Source organism: Hippocampus bargibanti, linkage group LG14 (genome assembly GCF_051943395.1).
Source record: "Hippocampus bargibanti isolate YZ-2025 linkage group LG14, ASM5194339v1, whole genome shotgun sequence".
NCBI classification, from domain to species: domain Eukaryota; kingdom Metazoa; phylum Chordata; class Actinopteri; order Syngnathiformes; family Syngnathidae; genus Hippocampus; species Hippocampus bargibanti.
In genome coordinates this window covers 10640410-10664140 of record NC_142747.1, presented here as the reverse complement: position 1 = coordinate 10664140, position 23731 = coordinate 10640410, and the positions used below count along the sequence as shown (strand labels likewise).

The 23731-nt window shown below is 41.5% G+C and overlaps 1 protein-coding gene across 2 annotated transcripts; it reads right to left on the bottom strand.

Moving 5' to 3' along the window:
• Positions 1 to 4298: 4298 nt before the first annotated feature.
• Positions 4299 to 7734, bottom strand: LOC148888263 (mRNA decay activator protein ZFP36L2-A). 2 transcript variants are annotated; one of them, XM_089013624.1, is made up of 2 exons: positions 7360 to 7734; positions 4299 to 6500 (listed from the first exon to the last, which is right to left on the bottom strand). In XM_089013624.1, exons 1-2 carry the CDS (start codon positions 7438 to 7440, stop codon positions 5328 to 5330), a joined length of 1254 nt encoding a protein of 417 aa, XP_088869750.1. In that variant the 5' UTR covers positions 7441 to 7734; the 3' UTR covers positions 4299 to 5327. The 2 variants fall into 2 exon arrangements, with proteins under 2 accessions (XP_088869750.1, XP_088869749.1); XM_089013623.1 differs by having other exon boundaries at positions 4299 to 6503; positions 7360 to 7732.
• Positions 7735 to 23731: the final 15997 nt, after the last annotated feature.

Below are 23731 nucleotides of genomic sequence, written 5' to 3'. Positions count from 1 at the left end.
GGCTGTCGAGTGAGGAGGTGAAGTCTTTAGTGAGGGGAAGAGTGGAATTGTCCATGTGGATGTTGAAGTCTCCGAGAATAATTATATTCGGTGACAGGGTGGAGAGCTGTGTGAGGACCTCAGAGAATTCTTTTAGAAAGTCACAATGTGGTTTTGGTGCACGGTATACAGTGGCTATGATGGTGGGTGAGGGTCCAGAAATTTTACACGCAAGACATTCAAAGGATTGGGTTTCCTGGATAGAAACTTGAAGGATTCTCCAGTTCTTGCGGTAAAGTATCGCAAGTCCACCTCCGCGGCCTGAGAGGCGGGGCTTAGCAATGTAAACAAAGCCTGGTGGAGTTGCGCCATTGAGCTCGGAGAAGTCTCCCGCCGTTTGCCAAGTCTCAGTTATACAAAAAAAGTCAAGCTTACGGTCAATTAGGATGTCTTGGATAAGACACCCCTTTCCCGTAAGCGAGCGGACGTTGAGGAGGCCGAAGTTGACGCTGGTGGCGTCCCCACGACGAGGCGCATTAGCCGACCTAGCCAGGCCGGCTAACATACGGTGGTCGATCTTGCGGCTACTCCCTCTGCGCGGCTGGCGGACGGATGACCACAGGGAGGTGATATCCTTGGAGCCATCGAGGTGAAAGCCTCGACGTGATCCGCGGTGGATATACCTCCGTGAAGGGCGACGAGCGATTTCCGGAAACCGGAGAATCGCCGGTGGCACGCTCGTCCATCGGGAGCGGAACTTCAGCAGCTCCGCCGCCGAGTACTGTAGCCGCCCAACAGGTCGATGGAGAAGCGCCATGATATTCACCAGCAACACACAGAGGGAGGCAGCGGCCAGGTAGCCCTCGACAGCGGGAACAGGTGGGTGGAGATGATAACGCGGCTTCGTCAGTGATCCGGATAAGCGACCGGAATCATGCGATGGATCGATAGCCAACGTTCGTTTGGTGACTGTCTGGTAATTCCAGAGGTTCGTGAACCATAAAAAAGCTAAAAAGAGGTTTAAAAGGCTAAAAGAAGGTAAAAAACAGGTAAAAAACATTACGCGGGAAAGCAGCGGCAGCCAAAGCGCGCCAGCGTCCGCTCGTCCCGGAAGTGAGTACTAATTGTTATAGCTACGGTTATTTTGTGCAGTTGGTAATATAGGTGAATGATGTCATTGCAGCCACCAGAGGGATGCACAGCGCTGTTATTTTTGCTGTAAAATGCCTGAACTGCAATGTCCACCCACCTCAATTCATTTCAGATCTCTCTTGCATTCAAAAATGTCAACCTCTGTTGACCATCATTACATTCATCCAGTCTGTTTTCATATTTTTGTAAACTAACAAAATAGTTTAGTGCTATTCAGTTTGACACCCCCAGTTTATAATGTGCTATATAGGCCTCCCAAGAGCTTTAAAACAACACAGTCAACTTGTAATAACGTTCATACTTTTTGGGTGCTGTTAAATGTATCCTCGGGACACTTTTTTTCCTGTCCACATCATGCTTGTAATTTTGCAAAAAAGAGGGATGAAGCATTTGAAACAAGAACATTCGGCGAGCTGCGTTAAGTCATTTAAAAACACGTGCATCATAATAACATAATAGCAATTCTCCGCCGGTTGGCTGAAATAAATCCGAATATTCATGTGCAGCAACCGTTGTGAAACCTTGAAAACACAAATCCTCTCTGAAAATCACACACGTCTGCAAGCAGGATTAGCAAGGGTGAAAGCCAAAATGGAAGCATGGGCGGGAGTTTAAGAAACTGAGTGGAGAAAAGGAAACTTGAGTGCCGGGAAGCCGAGATGGAGACAATTAGAAAACTACGGGAGGCTTGAAGGAAATTAAATGTAAGTTCACAAGAGCTAGGAAGAGTTGCGGGTCGGCAGGAAGCATGGCTTGAAGAAACCAAAGTAGAGTATGAGTGGATTAAAAGAGGGTGGCCTTAAAACGAAAAGTACAATGAACAGTGCCTTCTCAACTGCATTTACGTGCGGTCAATAACCCTTTCAAACTCTGATCATGATTAATAAAAAGTGATACAACCAATCAAGCAAACCACTTTCCATTTTCTCGTCACTTTCTCAACAGCTGAGCTTCTGGATTTGTCGGGTTAATCTACATGAAAGAACAGGATTCTATTTCCATTTTCGATGACAAAGAAAATGTATAAGAAGGGAAAGTCTCAAAAAATGTTTAGAAAATTTTGGCTCGCCTCATTGAGAGAATAGTTAACCCATTTACACCAAGCATGTTAAAAAAACATCAAAATCAAATCAGAGTATCAAATAGGTTCAAATGGAGTATATAATTAACAATAATATAATTATATATAATTAACAATGTGTCAAGAAACAACATTAATGCATTTGGAAATGAATTTATCTGTGTTCATATGAACACGCTCGGTCTAAATGGGTTAATAGTTAAAATACTTTCAGTTTATATGATCAAATTCAATAAATGCTCACATATGTTTGTGATCTATCTTGCAAGAGTTGATGTATTTACTCCCGAACATCTTGGTTGATTATTTTTTTCTGAAAATGGTGACATTGTGTTATTTTACTGTCTTTTCCATAAGTGATCTCATGGGATGCCATTCATGTTTATCCCTTCAGATGAGCCCTTGGGTTCATTTTTTCAAACCCTTACTTCTGAGAATACCCTTTTCCGCATTAGCCTTGTCATTCAACCTCCTTCGCTCATGCATACTGAGAATGAGTCTTTCAGTCTCACACACAAGCACAAACTTTGTCTCTCTGGGCCATATGTTGACCCGTGGTGGACCTGAATGCGGCCATCTGCCTGCCTTTTCCTATGCCCCACAGGGCAAGAGTGTGGGAGAATGTCTGTCAGATACAATACTACACACACACATGCACACACTCAACCCATTTACAGCCACTAATCACTCCCAGACACCCCTCATGTTAAAAGTGACAAGATAATAGTGCTTGAATGAGTGTGGATGAAAGTAATTTATAGCTACCTGCTATCAATAAATTGCTTTAGGCACAACTGCATTTTTTTTTGGGGGGGGGAGGTTAATTTGATGAGTAAATTAACAAAGTAGAGGTAGGATTGCCCAAGTGTTTTGAGAAAGGCACCTGCACCCCCAACATTTCCAGCTTTCTTGCCCGCATGCCCCGTCATGCATGTGTGTGTGGATTGGCCCTGTGTGTGTACTGTATGTATTGCATCAAAGGAGAAGAATGAAAGAAAAAAAAACACAACCTTGTGAAAAGAGAATTGCCTACGGGGATGAAGTCCAACGTTGCAGCAGTGTTGTGCTAATGAAGCCAATAGATCCCAATAGCCCTATAAACTACCGAGGCTACAATGTGAGGGGAAAGGGGGCGGGGGGCATCACTGAAGGGAGAGAAATAAAGAAAGGGAAGACGAAGAGGGTGGTGGGGCTGGACTGTCTTGGTGGTGAGTTCAGAGAGAAAGGAAATGGGTGGGGGACCAGACTCTGTAAGATTAAACTCTCAAACAAAAGACTTCTTATCTCCGCATGAGATCTCCATGGTAGCATGCTGATGTCACACAGGCTCCAGCAAGCCTCTTGGGAAGTGTTTGTTTCTTCTCTTCATTTTGGTAAAATTCTCCGCGTGTGCGCAGAGCTGTCATATACACTTATATAAATACAGTAGAACAAGAGCTTTATCAAAATGAATGACCATAAACGTCTCACTATGGATATTTTAGTGTGATACTATACGTGTACCACGCACAATCATTTCTACTCGTCAGCTTTAACTTGCTATTGAACTTTCATTTCTGTCACATTGAATCTGAATATTTTTTTCAACTTTATTTCATCTTCATCAGCATGCTTAATATCTACATTGTGACGACAAACCCATATCTATGCAGCCTTTTATAATTTTCACTTGAATATATTACTTCAGCTTATTTTTCAGAACTGGTGAGCAGACTATCCCAGCTGCCTTTTTTTTTTTATTTTATTTAGACTCTCCCCAACTTACAAACAAGATACGTTCCAAACAGTCGTTCGTAAAGTGAATTAGTTTGGCAGTTGCTTCAGTGCTATATTTTGCATGAAATGCATGTTTAAGACTTGGATGAGTATGTTTAAGGCTTGTATAAGTAACCTGTATTAGTTTGTACTGAAAAATAAACATTTAATAGAATATATGCTCTATAAAGATATGTATGTATACAACTGGAGAGAATACTACACTACACGTGACTACAAAAACATTCATACGTACCGTTGTCTGTAACTCGAATGTTCGTAAGTCGGGGCGTGTCTGTATTTATTGTAGATAGGGTGAGTCAGATTTTTTAGAAACGACTTTATTTCAACAAACAAAAAAATGAAAACCCTCAAATATATTAAACTTGATACAAGCATTACCAACTCAAAGTCCTCTATAAATAGGTTAAAATAAATTAAATTAATTTACTAAAGAGCTATGACACTAAACAAGTCTCCAAAAAACAAGTTGATGAAAAGACCCTTTTAAATAGCAAGATGTGATCACCTAACTACATTTAACACACACAAAGAAGCTAGTAACAGCTCTAAAAGGGTTAACTTTAGTTTGCTGCTTTAAGTGATGAAAACAAACAATGCACTGCGCTATCATTGCAAACACACGAAACATGAACATTGAGAATCAATACTGGTTGAGAGAAAACAAGAAAGATGATTGCGTGCATCATAACATCAGTGTGCAGGGAAGGGGGGATTGAGGAATAACATCCATCATCCAATCTTTTGTCCAAACTGAAACAAAACGTTACGATAAGCACCAGGTAAATAATAGACAAAATCAGTTAGTTATCCAACTAAGGAGTGTCAAATAGTTGAAAAGTTAATTTTTGACATCCGAGTTTCTTTGCAACACTTGACTCACAAAGAAGAAGAGAAAAATCTTAAACCTCCCTCAACACATCTCTCTGGAATCAATGTGACCCGGGACACTACAGGTACTTTCAAGTTGTTTAAAAACACAACAATGAGCTTTAATGCCTCTGATCTGAGGCCAGTGACCGCCCCATGGCCTCAGACTGCACGGTTAGGCGGAAAGAACGAGCAGCTTATAAAACAATACGGTACAGTGCCTCTTAAACATCAGGCCACACGGTGGTCCTGATTCCGCCATATTCAATATTCGACTACAAAACGTAAGGTCTTTGGTTTTGACACAGGTATGATAATCTGAGTGGAAATCTGGGCACAATTCTGATCAATCTATCTTTGCCAAGTTTTTTTGTACTCCTTCTCAAGTACTTTTTGTAATATGGCACTTATTGTAACATTTGAAGTTGAGGGGAGGAGGGTATTCTGTGTGCGTGTATTGTGGTACAGCCTAAAGGCAGGGCCCTGCAGCGTCCTCAGGAACTGAGAGCTGACTGAATACGGCGAGGCGTTTTCCATCATTGATGCCGCCACATGACTCCAATCCATTAAGCGAGCCGGACGGGCTGCTACCATCCTGGTCCTGGTCTGAAAGCGACGTATAGGACAGGGATCTTGTGCCAAGCGACCGTGAAAAGAAAGCAGACACAACAGGGCTTTGCCTCCGGGATGGAGACACAGGAGATAAACCTGAAGGGGAGCAGCCAGAGTCTGGGGAGGGCAGGAAGGCAGAGAACGTCTCTGGAGCAGTGGGCCGCTGGTACTGTGGGGTAGGGGGGACCTCAAAGGGAGTAGAGTCCATCTCTAAGAAGACATTAGAGAGGAGGTTGGTGATATCGGCGCAAGGAGGAGAGACAGATGGCGCTCGTGAGAAAGAAGCTGGGGGAGGATGAGGAGGAAGGCTTTGGTGGGGAGCCGAAGGAAATCCTGCAAAGCTGACGCTGTGTCTGATGAGCGGGATCCTGTGAGAGCGTGTGGAGGGAAGACGTAGGGGTGCAAAGCTCGAGGGGGAAAAGGAGCCGGGCAAGTGATTTTTTTCCTCCTCATTGTTGTGGACAAAGTGACAGCGGATGCCGTAGGGACAGAAGCCAATGGTGTGGAAGGTGCGGCACTGTTCAGTTTTGTACTTTGGATGTCTGCTGAGGTCCCGCAGCTCCTCGGGCCCATGGGCAAACTGGCACTTCCCGCCGTACTTGCACGTGCCGTTCTCTGTGAAGGAACGACACAGTTCTGTCTTGTAGCGGGTCGAGGCGGAGGAAGTGGCGGAGGTGGACATGCTCTGGTTCAGCATGGTGGGGCTGATGCCTTCCTGAGGGTCCTTCATATCTGAATCAGGCCAGCCTAGACTTGCCCCCGTGGCACTGGAGGTCTCCACCATGCTGACTGAGCGCTGAGACAGGAAGTGTTGCTTTCGCCACTGGGTGGAATTAACAGGAAGGGAAGCCCTGTGGCTCTCTGGTCGCTGCCCCCAAATACTGGAGGACACATGGACATTGTCTGTTGGACTGGTGCTAAGAGACAAGGAAGTGTCACAACTACGTTCCCGTCCAATAAAGCCTGGTGTCTTCATTGCTAAGCTGAGGGATGACGGCCGACTGTCATTCCCTCTCAGCTCTATACTGAACTGCTGCACCAACCCAACAAACAAACAAACAAAAAAAAAGAAAAAAACAAAATTACACAATTGTTATTCAGAACAAAATCCTTAAAAATGCATTGCCTGACCTAATCTCATATACAGTACCGCTGGAGGTTTATTTAATTGAAAGTGCACTTTGAGCCATTGCATCAATTCACTTATTTTCCCGTGACGGTATTTGCACATAATCAACTTTAAAAAGTAGACAAATTGTTTAACTATTACCTCATACGCTTGGTCACGATCACTTTTTGTTAAAACAAGCAACAGGAGAATGAGTGATTAATTCATAGTCACCAATTAATTTTCAAAAGTCCTACAAAGCCATGGTTTCCAATCTTAGTTGCACAAAGTCCCATATTTGACATGATGATAAAATAAAACAATTCACAATACAACATCGAACGAGGTAGAAAAAAATGAATAGTAAATAAGTAAATTGTGTACATATAATTATGGTTGTAAAGTAGTGGCACCAAACCACGTGAACAGTTTAACACCTTCCATTTGGATATACGTTTTCAAACGAATAGTATTGACATTGACGTGAATTTTCATCAGTTCGTCGGCACATCGGCCTAAACTATTTTAAGTGGAATTCAGCATTAGAGGAACACTTAATTGGCAACCAAATCTACCATGTTAGATTGTTTGGCTAACTTTGACGCCATTAATTTGTCACACGCATGTACAAATTGATCATAAAGTTATTCCGACCAAGACAACAAACATATTTTTTAAGCATTGCAAAGTTGCGGCGTGCGTCCAAAATAACCGCTTTGTGTAAAGGTTTCCTGTTGTAGTTGGCGAAGGGTGTGTATGTGTGTGTTTGTTGTTGTTTTACCTTGCACATCATCTCGTCCAGGACATCGAACTGGTCGAGATGGTAAGACGGCATTCTGCTTGCCGAAAGCTCAGTCTGCATCTGCCCGCTCACGCAGCGATAGATGCGGCCCGGTGTGTAGCATGAGTCGATCGGAAGTTTCTGATAAGTGAGTGCAGTGCAGCAGTACTAGCTCAAATCGGCGACCACGTGTGGGTTTAAAACCGGACACTGTTGCTGTAAGCCACGCCCACGCCGCCCATTCGCGACTCAGGCAGCCCAAAAGTTGATTTAACATCCTCCGGCAAGCCCCAATCCTACTTTTGAAATCAACGTAAATAAAATAAACACGCAATTACGAAACTAAGTCAAAGTGACAGGGAAGCAACCAGCATGTATCGATCTCGCGTGAACGTGTTTCAGTTGAGTTCAAAAAGTTTGTTCTGTGGTGCGTTCGATGACAGTGGGACATCGGATCAATCTTCCAAACCACTTCCAAATTCCGACCACAAAGGTTCGAGGCGAATGTAAACAACACACATTTGTTTGTTGTGGTTCATCAAACACACGTAGACACCTAGCAAACAGTATTCAACATTTCATTGTCCAAATAAAGGAATATCTTCAGAGCATGTCATTCATTGTATCAAATAACTTCATGTACAGACGTAACCGGATTCTCCTCACACATTCAGTAGAAACACGCCCTGTGATGTGAAATTAATTAGACAAACCAATGTTTTCTCATTCACGGTTTGTGTCGCCATTATCGAGTGGCCTCACGTAGGGTAATCGGTCGAGCCGGGATTCCTGTCTACTGCGCATTTACAGTCGAAGGTTAGAAATGGCCGAGTTTCCAATATCTGCAAACGCGTCAGTGGAGGGATCTCACAATCAATGTTGTCCGACATAATTATACTTTTCTATCCTATACTACAGTGACGTGCAGTCAGGGGAGGCAGGTGAGGCTGTGCGTCACCTGTAATCATGGAAATATCAAATGACAAAATACATTAAACAGTTATATTTATTTTGTGATTTGTACTTTAACGTTCTATTCCATTTAACGTAACCATTTTTGGATTTTTTTTCAAAATCGCTGAATTTTCACATTTACCGTTCAAATACTAAGTAGAGACGAGCGGCGAGGAAGCAGCCGGCTGAGTCTCACCATGGATTGCGCAATCACTATGCTAACTGCTGGCTTGCTCTGCAGTGAGACCGCATTGCTTATCGTGATTAAAGTGTTCAAAAGCTTTTAGTATATGAACTAAATTTCTACAGTTTAGCTGGTGTATATAATGTACAGTCACTGTACATTGTAAACGCTGTACTACAGTGTTGATTTTATTTTATTTTTTATCAAAACTGTGTACATAGGTGAGGCACACAGTTCTCCTGCCTCATGGCTGGTGATTAGAGATTCTTCTTGCGACTCCTTGGCTGCAGAATAATAGAATTCGTGACAGCAATCTACAGTAAACAGTTAGCAAGTTAAGTGCAACCATCCAGTCATTTTTTTTGTGTATAGCTGGACTGTATAGCTCACAAATGGTGAGGGGTGGATGTAAATCTCCTGGACAGATTCTCAGATTTTTAGCCCAGAAGGATCTCATTGAAACTATTCCTGAGGCGACAAAGTTGCTTCAGCTCGTGCTCACTGTTCCAGCTGCTACAGCATCAGTGGAGCGGTCATTCTCAGCACAAAAGACTGAAAACATACAGTCGGAACAGGACTGATCAAGGACGACTTTCTTCATTGGCAGTGATCTCTATTGAGACAGAGAGACTTAACACTCAAGAAAGATAAGGAAAGCTTCTACAAAGAAGTTATTGATGACTTTCTTCAGAAGGAGCGGCGTATGGACTTCATTTATAAGTAAAGGTAACATGATAATAACGTTTTTTAATTCTTTTTTCGATGCTACAGTTTGTGTACAGTATATAAAGAATGCTGACATGACAATTTAAACAAAACACGTTAACTGTTGCCAATCAAATGGTGAATAGGCTACTCTGTGGAGTTCATATGTTTGTAAATCTGACTGTGATGACATCAGTGCCTCACCAGCCATGAACCTCACCGCATGTCACTGCTATAGTAGATTTAGCAGATTAGTAGATTTTACATACATCTGTGCTTTTAGTTGGGTTTCATTTCTCAGACTTATCACGTTTACTACCAATATTTGCAACCAGTTATGTGTATTTTATTTTCTTTGAGAAAATATTTATTCCAAAAATATTTATTTATTGAGTTACAAAGATGTTATGAAATACAGCGTTTTCTACTAATGCGCAGTTACAGATGTTTCTACTTTCTCAGGACAATGCATGGAGACATGCATTTCAACTGCTTGACAATGCAAATGTCGATCCTATAAAGCACAAAGAGATAATGGAGAGACAAACATATGGGTTGAAGAAACAACTTGGAGACAGTCTATCCCTATGACATGGACTGGGAGGAGTGAGGACTTTGATTTCTAAGTTAAATGTGTGAAACATTCCACTGCCGAGAAGGGCTATGATAATGCAGTACCTAATTTGACAAGTTCTGCAAGACTGCGTGTCTCTTATCACATACTCACCAGCATGCATCATGGTTGTCAAAACAAAAATAAACAAAGCCAAAGGGTATCCCAAACACATGGTTTACACTGACCTGAAAAATCCCCTTGGTACCAAAAACTGGAGCATCATTGACAAAACTGTCTTTTGATTCAGCATAAGGCTATGCGCATGATTATTATTTTTTTAATTAGCATATCTCAATCACAAAACTGTCATAACAGACTTGAATCTGGATCAGTGCTCAAACTCTGCAGTAAAAAATAATTCAATGAAAGCAAGAAGCTTATTTTGATTGAAAGTCGTAGTTTGTTAGTGTGCATCTGCAAGGTTGTGTTTACCATATTTTCCTGTGTATAAGGCACACCCAAAAGCATTGATTTTCTTCAAAAGATGACCCTGTGCCTTAAACTCAGTTGCGCCTTATATGTGAAGTAGCATTGAGCCACAACAGGCCTCGCAACTCCCGTCAGAAGCCATTGCCTCCATTTCCCCCTGTAGAAGAAGTAGCGCGTAACCCCAGCCTCTACTGTAGTGCCTTATAATGTGGTGTGCATTATATTTGGAAAGACACACACACACACAAACACACATGCACGCACGCACACGCGCGCACACACACACACACACACACACACACACACACACACACACACACACACACACACACACACACACACACACACACACACACACACACAACAGTAATGATATACAGTAATTGTACACTGTTCACTCGAGGAGAGAGGTGCAAAATACTTCTGTTTACATTCAAAGCCATCCATAACCTTGCCCCTCCCTATCTTTCTGACCTGCTTCAAATCTCCGTTCCCTCGCGGTCCCTCAGATCTTCATCCTCCCTTCACCTCTATGTGCCCTCTGCCTGTTTCACCACGATGGGTTGCAGAGCTTTCAGCCGCTCTGCTCCCAAACTCCGGAATTCTCTTCCACCCAACATCCGCAATATTGACTTCCTCCCTATTTTCAAGGCTCACCTCAAAACCCACTTGTTTAAAATTGCTTTCAATGTATAGTTCTATCTGCTATTTTATTATGTATCATTTTACTTATGGTTTTATTGTTATGTGCTTTGTTTTATTGTTTTTATTGTAAAGTGTCCTTGGGTGTTTTGAAAGGCGCTTGAAATAAAATGTATTATTATTATTATTAAAACTCAATTTATGTTCCAGGCTGCTTCAGCGTTACGGCTTCTCTTAGAGGGCCGATGCAAAATCTCAATGCCATTTATTACCCATGACAAGTTGACATTTCGGTACAGATTTCAGCAAGGATCATGAAAATTGACACACATGACTTGCTCCTGCGGGCCATATATAATTATGTGGCGGGCCAGATCTGGCCCCCGGGCCTTGACTTTTACACGTGTGCCAAAGAGCAGTTTTACTGGCCTTTCCACCAGCTCCTGTATTTGTTTTTGTACTTCTTTCTTTCTTTCCTTTCCTCTTCCTTTCATCACTTTGCTGCTGTGTTACTTTCGGGCAGAGTGAACGCTGGCGCGAATGGCTGCCGCTGCTCACCCACACAAAAAAAAATCCCATGACTGTAAACTGTCCTTGAGATTTTTGAAAGGCGCTTAGAAATTAAATGTATTATATTATTATAACTTGGATCTGTAAGTATGCTTACTCTAATCTACAGTTACTTTTCCAAAAATGAAATGTGAGTAGTCTATATTAGCTTTGTGCAAAAAACCTTTTTTGCTTAAAATGTTGAAGAATTGATAAAGGCCCATGATATCAATGTATATGATTGTATTTTCATCCATATAAGGTGAAAGCCACTTGACCACAAAATTCATTCGAGTTGTAGTTTGTAGTGGTGTTGAATTTCACTGCCTAAAGCAGTAAATTAGCATAAGTACCGAAAATAATTGTGAGCTGTCAATAGGATGCAGATCTTCACAACAATCAATGACAAATTAATAAAAAAAACCCACAGTTGAATTAATGACGGCACAGTAGTCGATTGGCTAACACGTTCGCCTCACAGTGGACTTCCGTGTATAGTTTGCCTGTTCTCCTGCTACTTTGATATTCTCCCATCTTCTAAAACATGCGTGGCAAGTTAATGAAATACTCCAAATTGTCCTTCGGTGAGATTGTGGGCATGAATAGCTGTTGGTCAATGTGTCCTATGATTGGCTGGTGTACTCCGCCTTCTGCCAGAAGACAGCTGGAATAGGCTCTAACACATCATCCGACTCTAGTGAGGAAAAGCAGATTAGAAAATGGAGGCTGAATGAGTATTTTTGTCACAATGTCATTCAGAGCTGATTATTGGCTGTATGGAGACAGACTTTCCATCCATCCATCCATCCATCCATCCATCCATCCATCCATCCATCCATCCATCCATCCATCCATCCATCCATCCATCCATCCATCCATCCATACATCCATCCATCTTCTGCCGCTTATCCAAGGTCGGGACATCCATCTTCAGGAGGGCAGCCCAGATTTCCTTCTCCCCAGCCACTTCTTCCAGCTCTTCCTGCCGTATCCCGAGGCGTTCCCAGGCCAGCTGGGTGCCATAGTCTCTCCGGCGTGTCCTGGGTCGTCCCCGGGAACTTCTGCCAGTGGCGGAAGTTCGGAACACCTCACGAGGGAGGCGTTCAAGCCACCTCATGTGGACAGAATTTTTTATGACATACCTTGTTGTTGTCTAGGTTGTGTATGAATTGTGGGACTCTTAAAGGCTCTCTGAATCTGATTCTGAACCTGCACACATTGAGCATTTTTCATTTCGATGTATTCACAGCTTCAGAGTTCCTACCACAGAGGCACGTATGGGCGCCAAGTGAGAACAGCTAATTATGTTAGGCAACAACATGCTGCTGTCATTAGTTCAGAGTCCAAAGACATTTTCTCTGCATTTAGTTTCACATTAAGACCACCACTGTGAACAAGTAATTAACAAAAAGTCAACAACATAAAGTGCCTTGAGGCAAGTGGCCCCTCTGCTGACGTGTTTCGGTAAACACACATTATCTGCAAACAAGCTACAGGTATTTGGTTGGCAAATTGTGTTTAATTCTATAAACACATTTCTTCGGGTTATTTTGGGATTACTGAGCAGTATAGAATGGAGCAGAAAGCAGAGGGGGTGGGGGAACAAAGAAAAAGAAATCCTGAAAGAGAGTTTTGCTTCTTGCTGAGTCCAGCTGGGCGAGAGTACCTTTGCTGCACAATGAGCTCAATGAGATGCCGAACCAAATAACAAACTAATGGCCCGCCTTTCCACCACTCTACACCCCCCTCAACTCTCACACAGACTCATTTTGTGGACCTAAATACAGATGAGGGAATAGGAGGGAAGAGGGGCTTGTTTGTATGAATGGGTTGTGGGAAGAGTTGAGGAATGGAAGGTTTATCGAGAAATAATGAAGGAGAGGATGGAGAGCATCATTAAGAATGTTGCCATATATTGATATATGAGGCAGATGCACAGAAACTTGTCTCGCTAATTTTCCCACCGTAAAATTATTCACCGGGTTGTTTGACAGGCACTTTGTGCCTATTCAACATCTGCTTGGTATGGGGAAGGAATAAGAGGAGACGATTCGACCATGATGCAAACCAAACCATGGAGAAATGATTAAGTAATATTCAGAACCTTTTTTTTCAGTAACCACTGTAGCATTCCTGGGTGGGGGGGTGAAAAGCTTCTTTAATGTACAACACAAATTGAAGACAAGAAAATGATGCAAAACCAAAAGAAAAGTTTCTTGGATTGCACACACAGCAACAAAATTCTATTGTGTGAAGTCATTCCTTTACAAGCCCACAATGAGATAAGAGGCTGGTGTAACCAATGACATAATATGGTGGGTGAGGTGGGGGAGTCTGCTGGACATGTGCTGGGAGGGGGCGGGGTGGGGTCAGTAGACCTGATGAACATCTGCTCTCTTTTTCCTTTCCCTTCGCCAACCCCCACGCTCCACCCCCTGCTCTTTTCAATGATGACCCGGCAATGTGTGAGTGTTCTTACTTTTCAGGAGTCTTTAGGTTAAAGCGGCAATTATGTGAACTGAAGACACATTATAAAAATGACATATTTTGCTCCCCAACTAGCCAAACATTTTGTATTTGCTAACTCTGTGCTTTGACTATTCTTTTAATCACATAAAGCAACAGCTGTCTACTATATCAGGATAATGTCCAATGTAAGTTTGGTTTTGGTGTACAGTGAGATGAGATCTCATTATCATTATTTTTTTGTTTCTTTGAGCTTTCAAGGAGTTTAATGCTCAGATGACAGCAGTGTAGACCACTATGTTCTCATTTGACTAATGCACAGTGCATCATTAACAGTATGGCGGTTGTATTAACAAACCGTATATGATTCCCTCTTGTTGTTGTTCAGACAAGCACAAAATGCTAAGGTGCATACCCACAAACACCACACAGTAGGGTTCTACCCATAGGGCAAAGTTCACAACCTAACTTCTAACCTCTGACATCATTCCGTCCTTCCCTTTTGCTGTTCTTCACTGGAATCCTCTCTTGTTGATTCAGTTAGAAGGTGAAGCTCCTTGTAACCTTTCTCTCGCTCTCATCCATTGGGAAGAGACGAGCAAACTCCACACAGATGCTTGGAACTGCAATTAATAATAATAATACTGTTTATTGATAAGCGCCTTTCAAAACTCTTAAGGACTCTTTACAGTCACAGGATAAAGTTTTCTGCAGGTAAATTGAGCCCAGTACCTCTGCAATGTGAGGCTGACGCAATAACCACTGGTCCACCGAGCTGCCCACAATTAAAAAATATAATATATCTTTATTTATTTCGTGCGTTGACAACAGCAGCCGCTGTAACAAAGCGCTTTACAGAACATTGAATATAAAACAACAATAATACAACAGAACACAAACATAAACATAAAACATCGATTACAATGCAACTGTCACAAGTATTCTTCAATCAATTTACTTTGTTAAGCTTTTGGAATGTGACAAGAAATGAAGATGTTTATTCATATTTGCCAGTAATGGCTGTCGAACCAACCCTGAACGTTGATAAAATTACTCGAGAGTGGGATAGTGCCCTCTGCTGGAACATTATATTTTGGTTTTATTGAACATTGCTTTAACCTGCCATGATCTGGTCATCAAGGACCAGTGTAACTAAGTTTATTCAATGAGACTGAACATCACTTATTCTTGTTGTTTTTTTAGTCTCATCTTTAACAGTAACTAAAAGTCAGAAAAAATATAAAGGAGATAAAAGAAATGAGCAATTACAGAGAATTAATGAGATGAGATTCATTTAAATTACAAAGGAACGACTTAATGAGACTTCTGTGCCTCAACAAGATTTTTTTTTTCTTTGCGTTTTAAACGAATGACAGGGGGAGCTGTTTCCCCATTTCTAGACGCCTTTTCATTTGATGAGATGAAAAACGTGGACTTAAATGTATTTAAATTATAAATGAATTTAAATGTACTACTACAGTCTTCGTGATACCATTCCTGCCTTTTCCTATGAATGCAAAACACAGTGACAAAAATGGAAAGGAAGGAAGGAACTTGACCTTGAAAGTGAGCCACACAGCTCGTGTTTGTTGAGCAACCAGTCCTTGAGATTCTCATGAACCAAAAACAAAATGGACAAATCTTTGTTTTCGATAACAGGCAGCAACAGCCAACAATTGTAGTTTTTTTGTCTACTTAATGAATGGCCGGGTTATGCAACCAGGCATATAATCAGCCCAGGAACTAATGAATAATATGAACATAACACAGAAGTGCAATCTTTATCCAACAATCCTGTATTACCTTTTACCTGTAATCAGCTTTGGGCAAAACTATTTATTTAATTTTGCATTTAAATAGAACATTTACATTGAATGTAGAGGGTTGGATATAGAGGGTTTGTGGCTTCCTCCACCATCAAACTGCTAAAAGACGAGGGCATCCATGGACAGGCTCTGCGGCACACAGTTAGGTCACTCTGAAGCGGCAGAAAGAAGCAGCCACCGGATCTGGATGAAGAGGAAGGACCCTTGTTGGGCCCATAGGTCAGCAACCTAAGATCCCCCCCCCCCCACCAGCTTCTGAACATCTGATTGGGCATGGGACACAAGCGCGGGCGTGATCAACCTGTCGCTGGCCACCATCGATGAGGGTGTCTAGTGATGAAAGGCCGAAACACCCAATGATTCTTTGGAGCACTACTGATGATGTGTCCCAAATTCACAACCTTCCCATCCCTGAGGCACAGCTCCCACAGCACTCTCAACATCAAGGCTAAATCTCATGTGCGGACCATCCATTGGCACAAACGGACAGAATAACATCATGTCCAGTGTTTCATGATTCTCAAGAGGAGAATGTAGCCACAAGGGGGCACAAGCCAGTGTCTTATTGTGCCAGTCCCAAGCCCGGACAAATACAGAGGGTTGTGTCAGGAAGGGCATCCAATGTAAAATTGCTTGCCAAAACAAATATGCGAATCAAACCTCTGAATCCCATACCGGATCATGGTTTGGACATGTCTAGAGGAGAGAAATTGACTATATCGGGAGAACACGTCTGTGTAAGCCCTCAGTCGTACAGGAGTGGTCCATCGATAAGAAGGTTTCTTCAGCCGTCATCTGTACTTTTTGAAGGTGTCGGACGTTTTGCCTCCTATCCAAGAGGCTTCGTCAGCGGACTAAAGTCTTACTGGCCGTATCGGCCCTATTTATATATCCATAATGTCCAGACATGGCGACGCCGAACACAGCTATGATAGGTCCCTACTCTCAGGTTGGGGAGAGCAGAGGACCACTCCCTGTGGCCCCACTGATTGTTCCTACATTCCTGACTAACGACTGGCCTGTTTGCCCCACTCCCTCCGGTAACTCCTCATCAGCATTACGAATGTTGCCTAACCTGTGTTGCCTAAGCAGGCTATTGTATGAACGATCCAAATTGAACCTCACCTCACCAGACCGGTTTAATGAAGGTAGTTGTTTTCTGAGAATCGCTTCTTTTATTCCCCTTTCAAACCATCTATGTTCTTTCGTTTTAACCTCATTGTCGTCAAATGAGTGGTTGATAGCTTTTTGGTGCAAATGTACTGCCGATTGAGGCCCACTAGTATTATCCCTGCGATGTTGACAAAGTCATTTTTTGAAAATTTGTTGAGTCTCCACAATGTACTGCTCTTTACAATTTTCATTCTTACAATGTATCGAATAAACTACATTACTTTGTTTTTCATTTGGCAGCCTATCTTTTGGATGCACTATTTTTTTCCTTAACGTGTTTATCGGTTTGAAATAAGTAGGAATTTTGTGTTGCCAAAGGACTCTTTGTAGTTTTTCAGAAACTCCTGCAATGTAAGGTACTGCTACTCCTCTCCTTTTTGTATCTTGAGAATTTTTGGTTTCATTCCCTATTCTTTTTTTCTGACATTTGTTGAATGACCACTGAAGGTACCCACAGTTAATGAGTACTCTCCTGATTATTTTGACTCATTTTCTCTACCTTCAATGCTTGTTGGTATTAGTTTGGCCCTATGCTGGAGGGTTCCGATAACTCCTAGTTTGTGTTGTAAAGTCAACGTTCTGAGTCAAAAAGTAAGTTTTGGTCAGTGTGCGTAGCCTTCCTAAAGACTTCTGTTTTTAGCGCTCTGTCCTCTTTTGTAATTGCTTTACAATCCAAGAAGGCTAGTTGGTTCTCTTTAATGCCCTCACGAGTAAATTTAATGTTGATGTCTACCGAGTTGAGGTGATCTGTGAAGGATTGAATTTCTCGTCTTTTAATTATGACAAACGTATCATCCACCTATCTGAACCAGTGTCAGGTTTTGTCCCCGGGAAGGATGTGAGGGCCTGTTTCTCCATCTGTTCCATGTACAGAATAGCCACTATGGGTGAAACTGGTGAGCCCATATAGCACAACCATGAATTTGTTTGTAAAATTTCTCCCTAAATTGAAAATACGTAGTATTAAGGCAAATTTCCAATAATTGGCAGATGTGATCAGGTTTAAGTTAGGTTCTTTCATACAGAGAAACGTCCGCCAGCAGTCTCGTCCTGACCACTGAGACTGCTGCTGGGGTTGGGACAGATGTAAAGAGAGAAGTCACATCGTAAGATGCCAAAGTTTCCTCAGGTTCCAATATAAGGTCTTTGATCCTCTCTACAAACGCTGTGGCGTTCTCTACGTGATATTCTGTGTTACCAACCAATGGAGCTAAGATAGTTTTTAAATATTTGGCTACATTGTATGTAGAGGAGTCAATGCTACAAACAATGGGTCTGAGGGGGAACCATTCTTTATGTATTTTTGGCAGGCCATAGATACATGGCGTGGCCTCTCCCGGGTATAATCTAAAATACATCTGTTTGTCTATATGTTTTCCTTTCTCTAACTTTTGGAGACAGTCTATCATTTCTTTCTTGTGTCTATTGGAAGGGTCCCTTTTTAGTTGCTCATAAGTGTTAGAATCACTGATTAACCTATTTATTTTGTCTTCATAATCCAATGTGTTGAGAAGCACTGTGCATCTTCCCTTGTCTGCTGGCAAAATAGTAATATTTTTGTCTTTTTGTAGAGTAGTTAACGCCTTTCTCTCTTCTAATGTTATGTTGGACGGAGGTAGTTTGGCACTACTGAGAAGGGCTGATATTTTAATGCGTAGATCATCTGCCTCTGCATATGAAAGTTTGTTATTTTTAATAGCCGATTCATTAGCTGTGATGTAATCTATTGTAGGTATTGTTTTAGGAGTTACTGAGAAATTTAAACCTTTGGTTAGTGCAGCCTTTTCTGTCTCTGAGAGATCTCTGTCTGACAAATTTTTGATCCAATTCTCCCTTGAAATCTGCTCATTCCTAATTTGCCGCGTGTTTACCAGTAGCTGAGATTGTTTCAGTAAAAGTAATTTTTGAAATTTACCCTTTTGTCTCTCTTTGGTTTTGCTGTGGTTTTGTGGGTAAGTTTAGTTTGTAATTGCTGATAATATGTTTCTATTTCTGACTGTTTGTTTTTTATCTCTATGTTAAGTCTCCTATTTCGCAAATTTAGTATTTTCCTAGTATAATTTTGTTGCATTTTATCGGCTAAGTATCCGGGTTCCAGGGGTGCTTGCTTCAAGCATTTAGGATAGGAGGCGAAACGTCCGACACCTTCAAAAAGTACAGATGACGGCTAAAGAAATCTTCTCATCGATATATCGGGAGAAGGATGCTGAGCCTTGAACTGCCAGGCACGAGACCGAGAGGAAGACCGAAAAGGAGGTTTATGGGTGTTGTTAAAGATGACATGAAGGTAGCTTGTGTGAGAGAAGAGGATGCACAAAACCGGGTTAGATGGAGGTCATTGATTCGCTGTGGCGATCCCTGAAGGGAAAAGCCGAAAGGAAAAGATTTACTCAAGAGGAGAACCAGAAGTAATGTAAACAAAAGCAAAGACGTATTTTTTTGTACAAATGTAATTTTCTTTTTTTTTAATTTTTTTATAAAATGAGGGAGTCATAGTCTTCAAGGTATATATGTTACAACGTGTGTAAGGGCAAGAAAGTAATAGGAACTGCTAACTGAGTTGAGGAATTTCCACAGTAGTCTGTTAATGCTGCAAAAATAGGCTGAGTGACTAGCAACATTCAAATAATGAACAGCGGGATTAGCACAGATTAGTATTAATCAGCATTTCCTCTTGATAATAGGTACAAACTCCAACATGAGGCAAAGTTTTCGACTCAGTAGGGAGGATGGAGTGTCATGTCTGGTGATGAGAGCAGCATGAGATCGGTTCAGTGACAGTGTGGATGTTGTACTGAATGGTTGTTTGTCTGTACAGTATACGTGCCCTGCAACTGAGTGGCAACCACTTCAGGTTGTAGTCAGCCTTCCAAGAACAAGAGAGCAGAGGGAACCTTGAAAGACGTGACGTGTTGTTTTCAAAATCTCAACAATTATATCCAGTCTGCATTCCTCATTGTAAACTCCAGTCGATAGTAGAAATGCACCGCCTCCACAAACCACCAATTACCTTGAATATACTATCGCTAACAACAATTTCACATACGTTCTCACACTTGACAGACCATTTGAACCTATTAAGCAAGCAGAAATACACTATACCTGACCGTCTGTGGTCCGCAAGAGATGGTCAGGAGAAAATGCAACGAACATTTTCCTCATGGTGTTGCCATTAAGAAGCAACCATTTTTTATTCTTGAAAGAAGGGTGAGTCGCAGAAGAAGTCAATTTTCAATAGTTTTTTTAAAAGTACACTATGGAGACAATATATTGTACATTTATTAGTGGCGGACCATGAAGGCCTGCAAAGCCTTCTCTGCTTGCCTAAAATATCTGAATCACGGACTGATATTAATTATATTTTGTTCATGAATTCTTATTAAATAATTCCAAATTGTCTTTGTTTGCTTTTATTACTTTTCCCCTGTTGCGCTACTTCCAGACGTGTGTTTTTGTATTTAAAGAACAACCGACACCATTTTTTGTTTGTTTCCTAACTGAGATTAGAAAAACGTTTTATAGCATCTAAAATACCCACCTGATATTTTTAGTCAAATGAAAAACACCAATAAAAATCACTTAAAGTGAGATGTCTTGCCTTACTCGAGAATCAAAAAATGGCTTCAGATTCGGAAAAGATGCTTTCTTGTTACTCATCCAGTTATGAATATGATTCAAATAGTTCTGAAGAGGAAAGCATAAATGTCATTTTAAGGTGTCTGGACTCCAATGTAGCGTCCCAGAAAATGCACAACATGGCGCCCAAGCTCCGTTGGAAATGGCCTGATTTGTTTGCTGGGAATTTGTGTCAGCTAGTATCAAATAGTAGTCTTGGTGCAACACACAACGATTCACCATCGTTATTTATGATTTTTCCTTCTAATTTCGCCATCAACACGGATCAACACGAAGTTTTCAGACCAAAGTACCAAAACAAGTACCCAAAATGCATTGTGTGTCGCTTACTCGGTCTGAGGCGTTCCAGACGTGACGTCACGGTAGGCATTGTCATCAACTCAAAAACAAGACTTCCTGAATATTCAGCACGAGTCTTAAAACGTAAAATATAGCTACATGCGGTGGAATCTTATTAAAATATGCTCAGTAGAAGTCATTTGAAGTGATTTGTGGACAAATTATGGACACAACTTGTCTGGAGGCGTTGGTTATCCTTGAAGCATTGAACCAATCACATTTCAGCCATCATTTGTTACGAGGGTCAGAAATCTACCTGTACGATTTCACAATCAGTTCTGCGGGCCCTGTCGTATAAAATGTGTCAATCAAACCATTGCTCTAACAATCAGATTTCGAGTTGACATCCCAAAAGGGGTAGCGACGCCTTCTTGAAGGCGGTGGTCAACATCAGAGTTTTCGCACACTGTGATTGGCTCGTCACCAGCCAATCATAGTTTGCGAAAACTTCTCTGATCACAAGCCGCTGGTGGCAACAGCATACTGGCCAGAGCAAGCACACTGTATCAGTACCGAGCTGCATAAGCAAATATATTCTGTTGATTTAACAACAGTTTTGTCAGCACACAATGGTTGAAGGAGGAGAAGAAATTGAGTTGGTTGGAGATTTACCGTTAAAGCCATTTTCAAGACGGACCTTTCAAGAAAAAAATGGACATTAAGAAAGGTCGGTCAGTTATTTCCTGGCTAATGGTACCCTCTAGTGGACCTGTAATAAATCACACCACACTTTTTTCAGTCTGGATTGATTCAGACGTAGTACTACTGTAGGCCTAGCGATGAAATCAACGGCCACTGACATTTATAATACAATTTTGATATTTGTTGCCGATGGTATGGGTAGCAACTGGTGAGTCAAGGCATTTAGTAAAAAGGTGCCATACTGTAAAACTGGCAATCGTAAACATATGAAAAAAAGAACATTTGATGTTCAACTTCTGTGTTTGTCTATTTTTTTGACTAAAAAGCAACAGTCAAGGCTGCTCTATACTCAGATTCAATCACAACACATTTATACGAATGAAAAACAAAGTAGCTTTGTATACATATTTGATCGCACATGTTTATCACTGTTTGGCCCTGCTCTTATCCAGAGAGCGTTGGGCCAGGAAGGAACTTTCTGCTGGAATGAATATTTCCCATGTTTGCCAAGATCTACTTTACTCTCAACCAGATAAGGACAGTAACAGTATACATGTTGACCATGCAAACTTTATCTTATTTTGCCTTCAGTCTTCTATCCGTGCAACTGTTTGAGGGAGTGTATGCAGCTTCTTATTGCATAGAGATATTTGCATGACAAATATATTTTTTTCTGCTGAACTCTGATGGCAACTCGGGCAAACTTCTGTGATCTGCGTCTTATCCCAGAGTGTGTTTTCTCGCACGCACACATATAACTGCATCCAGGCAACCATTCATAATATTGATCACTGTTTGATCAGTCGTATATTGATGAATTTGTCGCTTTTACTAACATGTATTCACCGGTGTCTAAGCAACATTTAATTAACCTTTGTAGCAGTTTGTTCTTTGTCCGACTGGGCAGTGCAATATCACGGAAGTGTTTACCTCTTGACCGAAGAACTCCTTTTAGAATGGCTTTCTACTGCATGCTTCAAGTGACAGTTGCTGATAGACCAGTACAGTAGTGATTTCCCTGCAGGTGATTTTAAATGGTTTTCTGTGTCTTTCTGGCCTGTGATTGACAGGTAACCAGTCCAACACATCGCATTTTCTGAAAATGACAGCATAGTGCCTATGGTAGACGTTCGATCAAACGTCATTTTAGAAACTAAAAAAAATAAAAGAAATTAAAAAAAAATGAAACTTTTGTCAAGGTTAATGTCAATGTTGTGATTTTATTTTGAAACATTGATGGCAGATATGCAGGAGCTTGTTTTTCTCGCGGTATGTTTAACCTGGAACAGTGCAAACATTAGCCTGTTGTGAATGATGACTTGAAAAGCATGCGAACGAACAGGAGCAAACTCTCCATGTTATCTTGCTTGTTGACATATTGTTTGACCACCAAGCCAAACAATTATCAGATGTCAATCAGGTTCCTCTTTCTTAACAGTCGTCAGTACCTCTAACCCGCATCACGCAGCAAAACCACTTCCCACATGCTGTGTGGCAATTTCGAAAATACTGCCAAGCCACTGTGTTATGTCTCCAACGTTTCCAGTTTTACTGCTACCCGACATGGACAACAGTATTGAGATGCATGTTCACAACGGCTTTCGGAAGTGAAAACAAATATGCAATATCCCAGTTTTTTGGGACGACTTTCTACCCATTTTGTCTGTTCGTGGACCACTGCTTCATTCGTCCTGCTGTCACATTGACTTGAGGACAAGTCAACACCAAAGTCATCCAACCTGGTCTTTATTGAGCTTGCTTTGTGTGCTGGGGCAAGGTCATGAAGGAATATAAATATTCGATAAACGGTGCCCACAAAATTGTCCAGTAGAGAGGAAATAATAGACCAGGGTAAAAAAAATGTGATCGATTAAGGACATTTGCTTTCATTGTGTACATGCATGTTATTTACCAATGACTCCTGTGAGGATAAAGCAGTTGAGATAATAGATAAATGGATGAAAGATTGAAGTAAGTGGGTCAGAAATCAATCACCGCATTTTCCTGTGTCTAAGGCGTACTCAAAAGCCTTCATTTTCTTCAAAAGATGACCGTAGAAGCAATGAACCAGGGACGAACGATCAAAATAAACCCATTAATGACCCTGCGGCTTATGCGCAGGTGCGCCTTACATGTGAAGTAATATTGAGCCACAACAGGTCTCTCAAGTACTGTTTGCAGCCACTGACTCCATTTTTTTCCGTAGAAGTA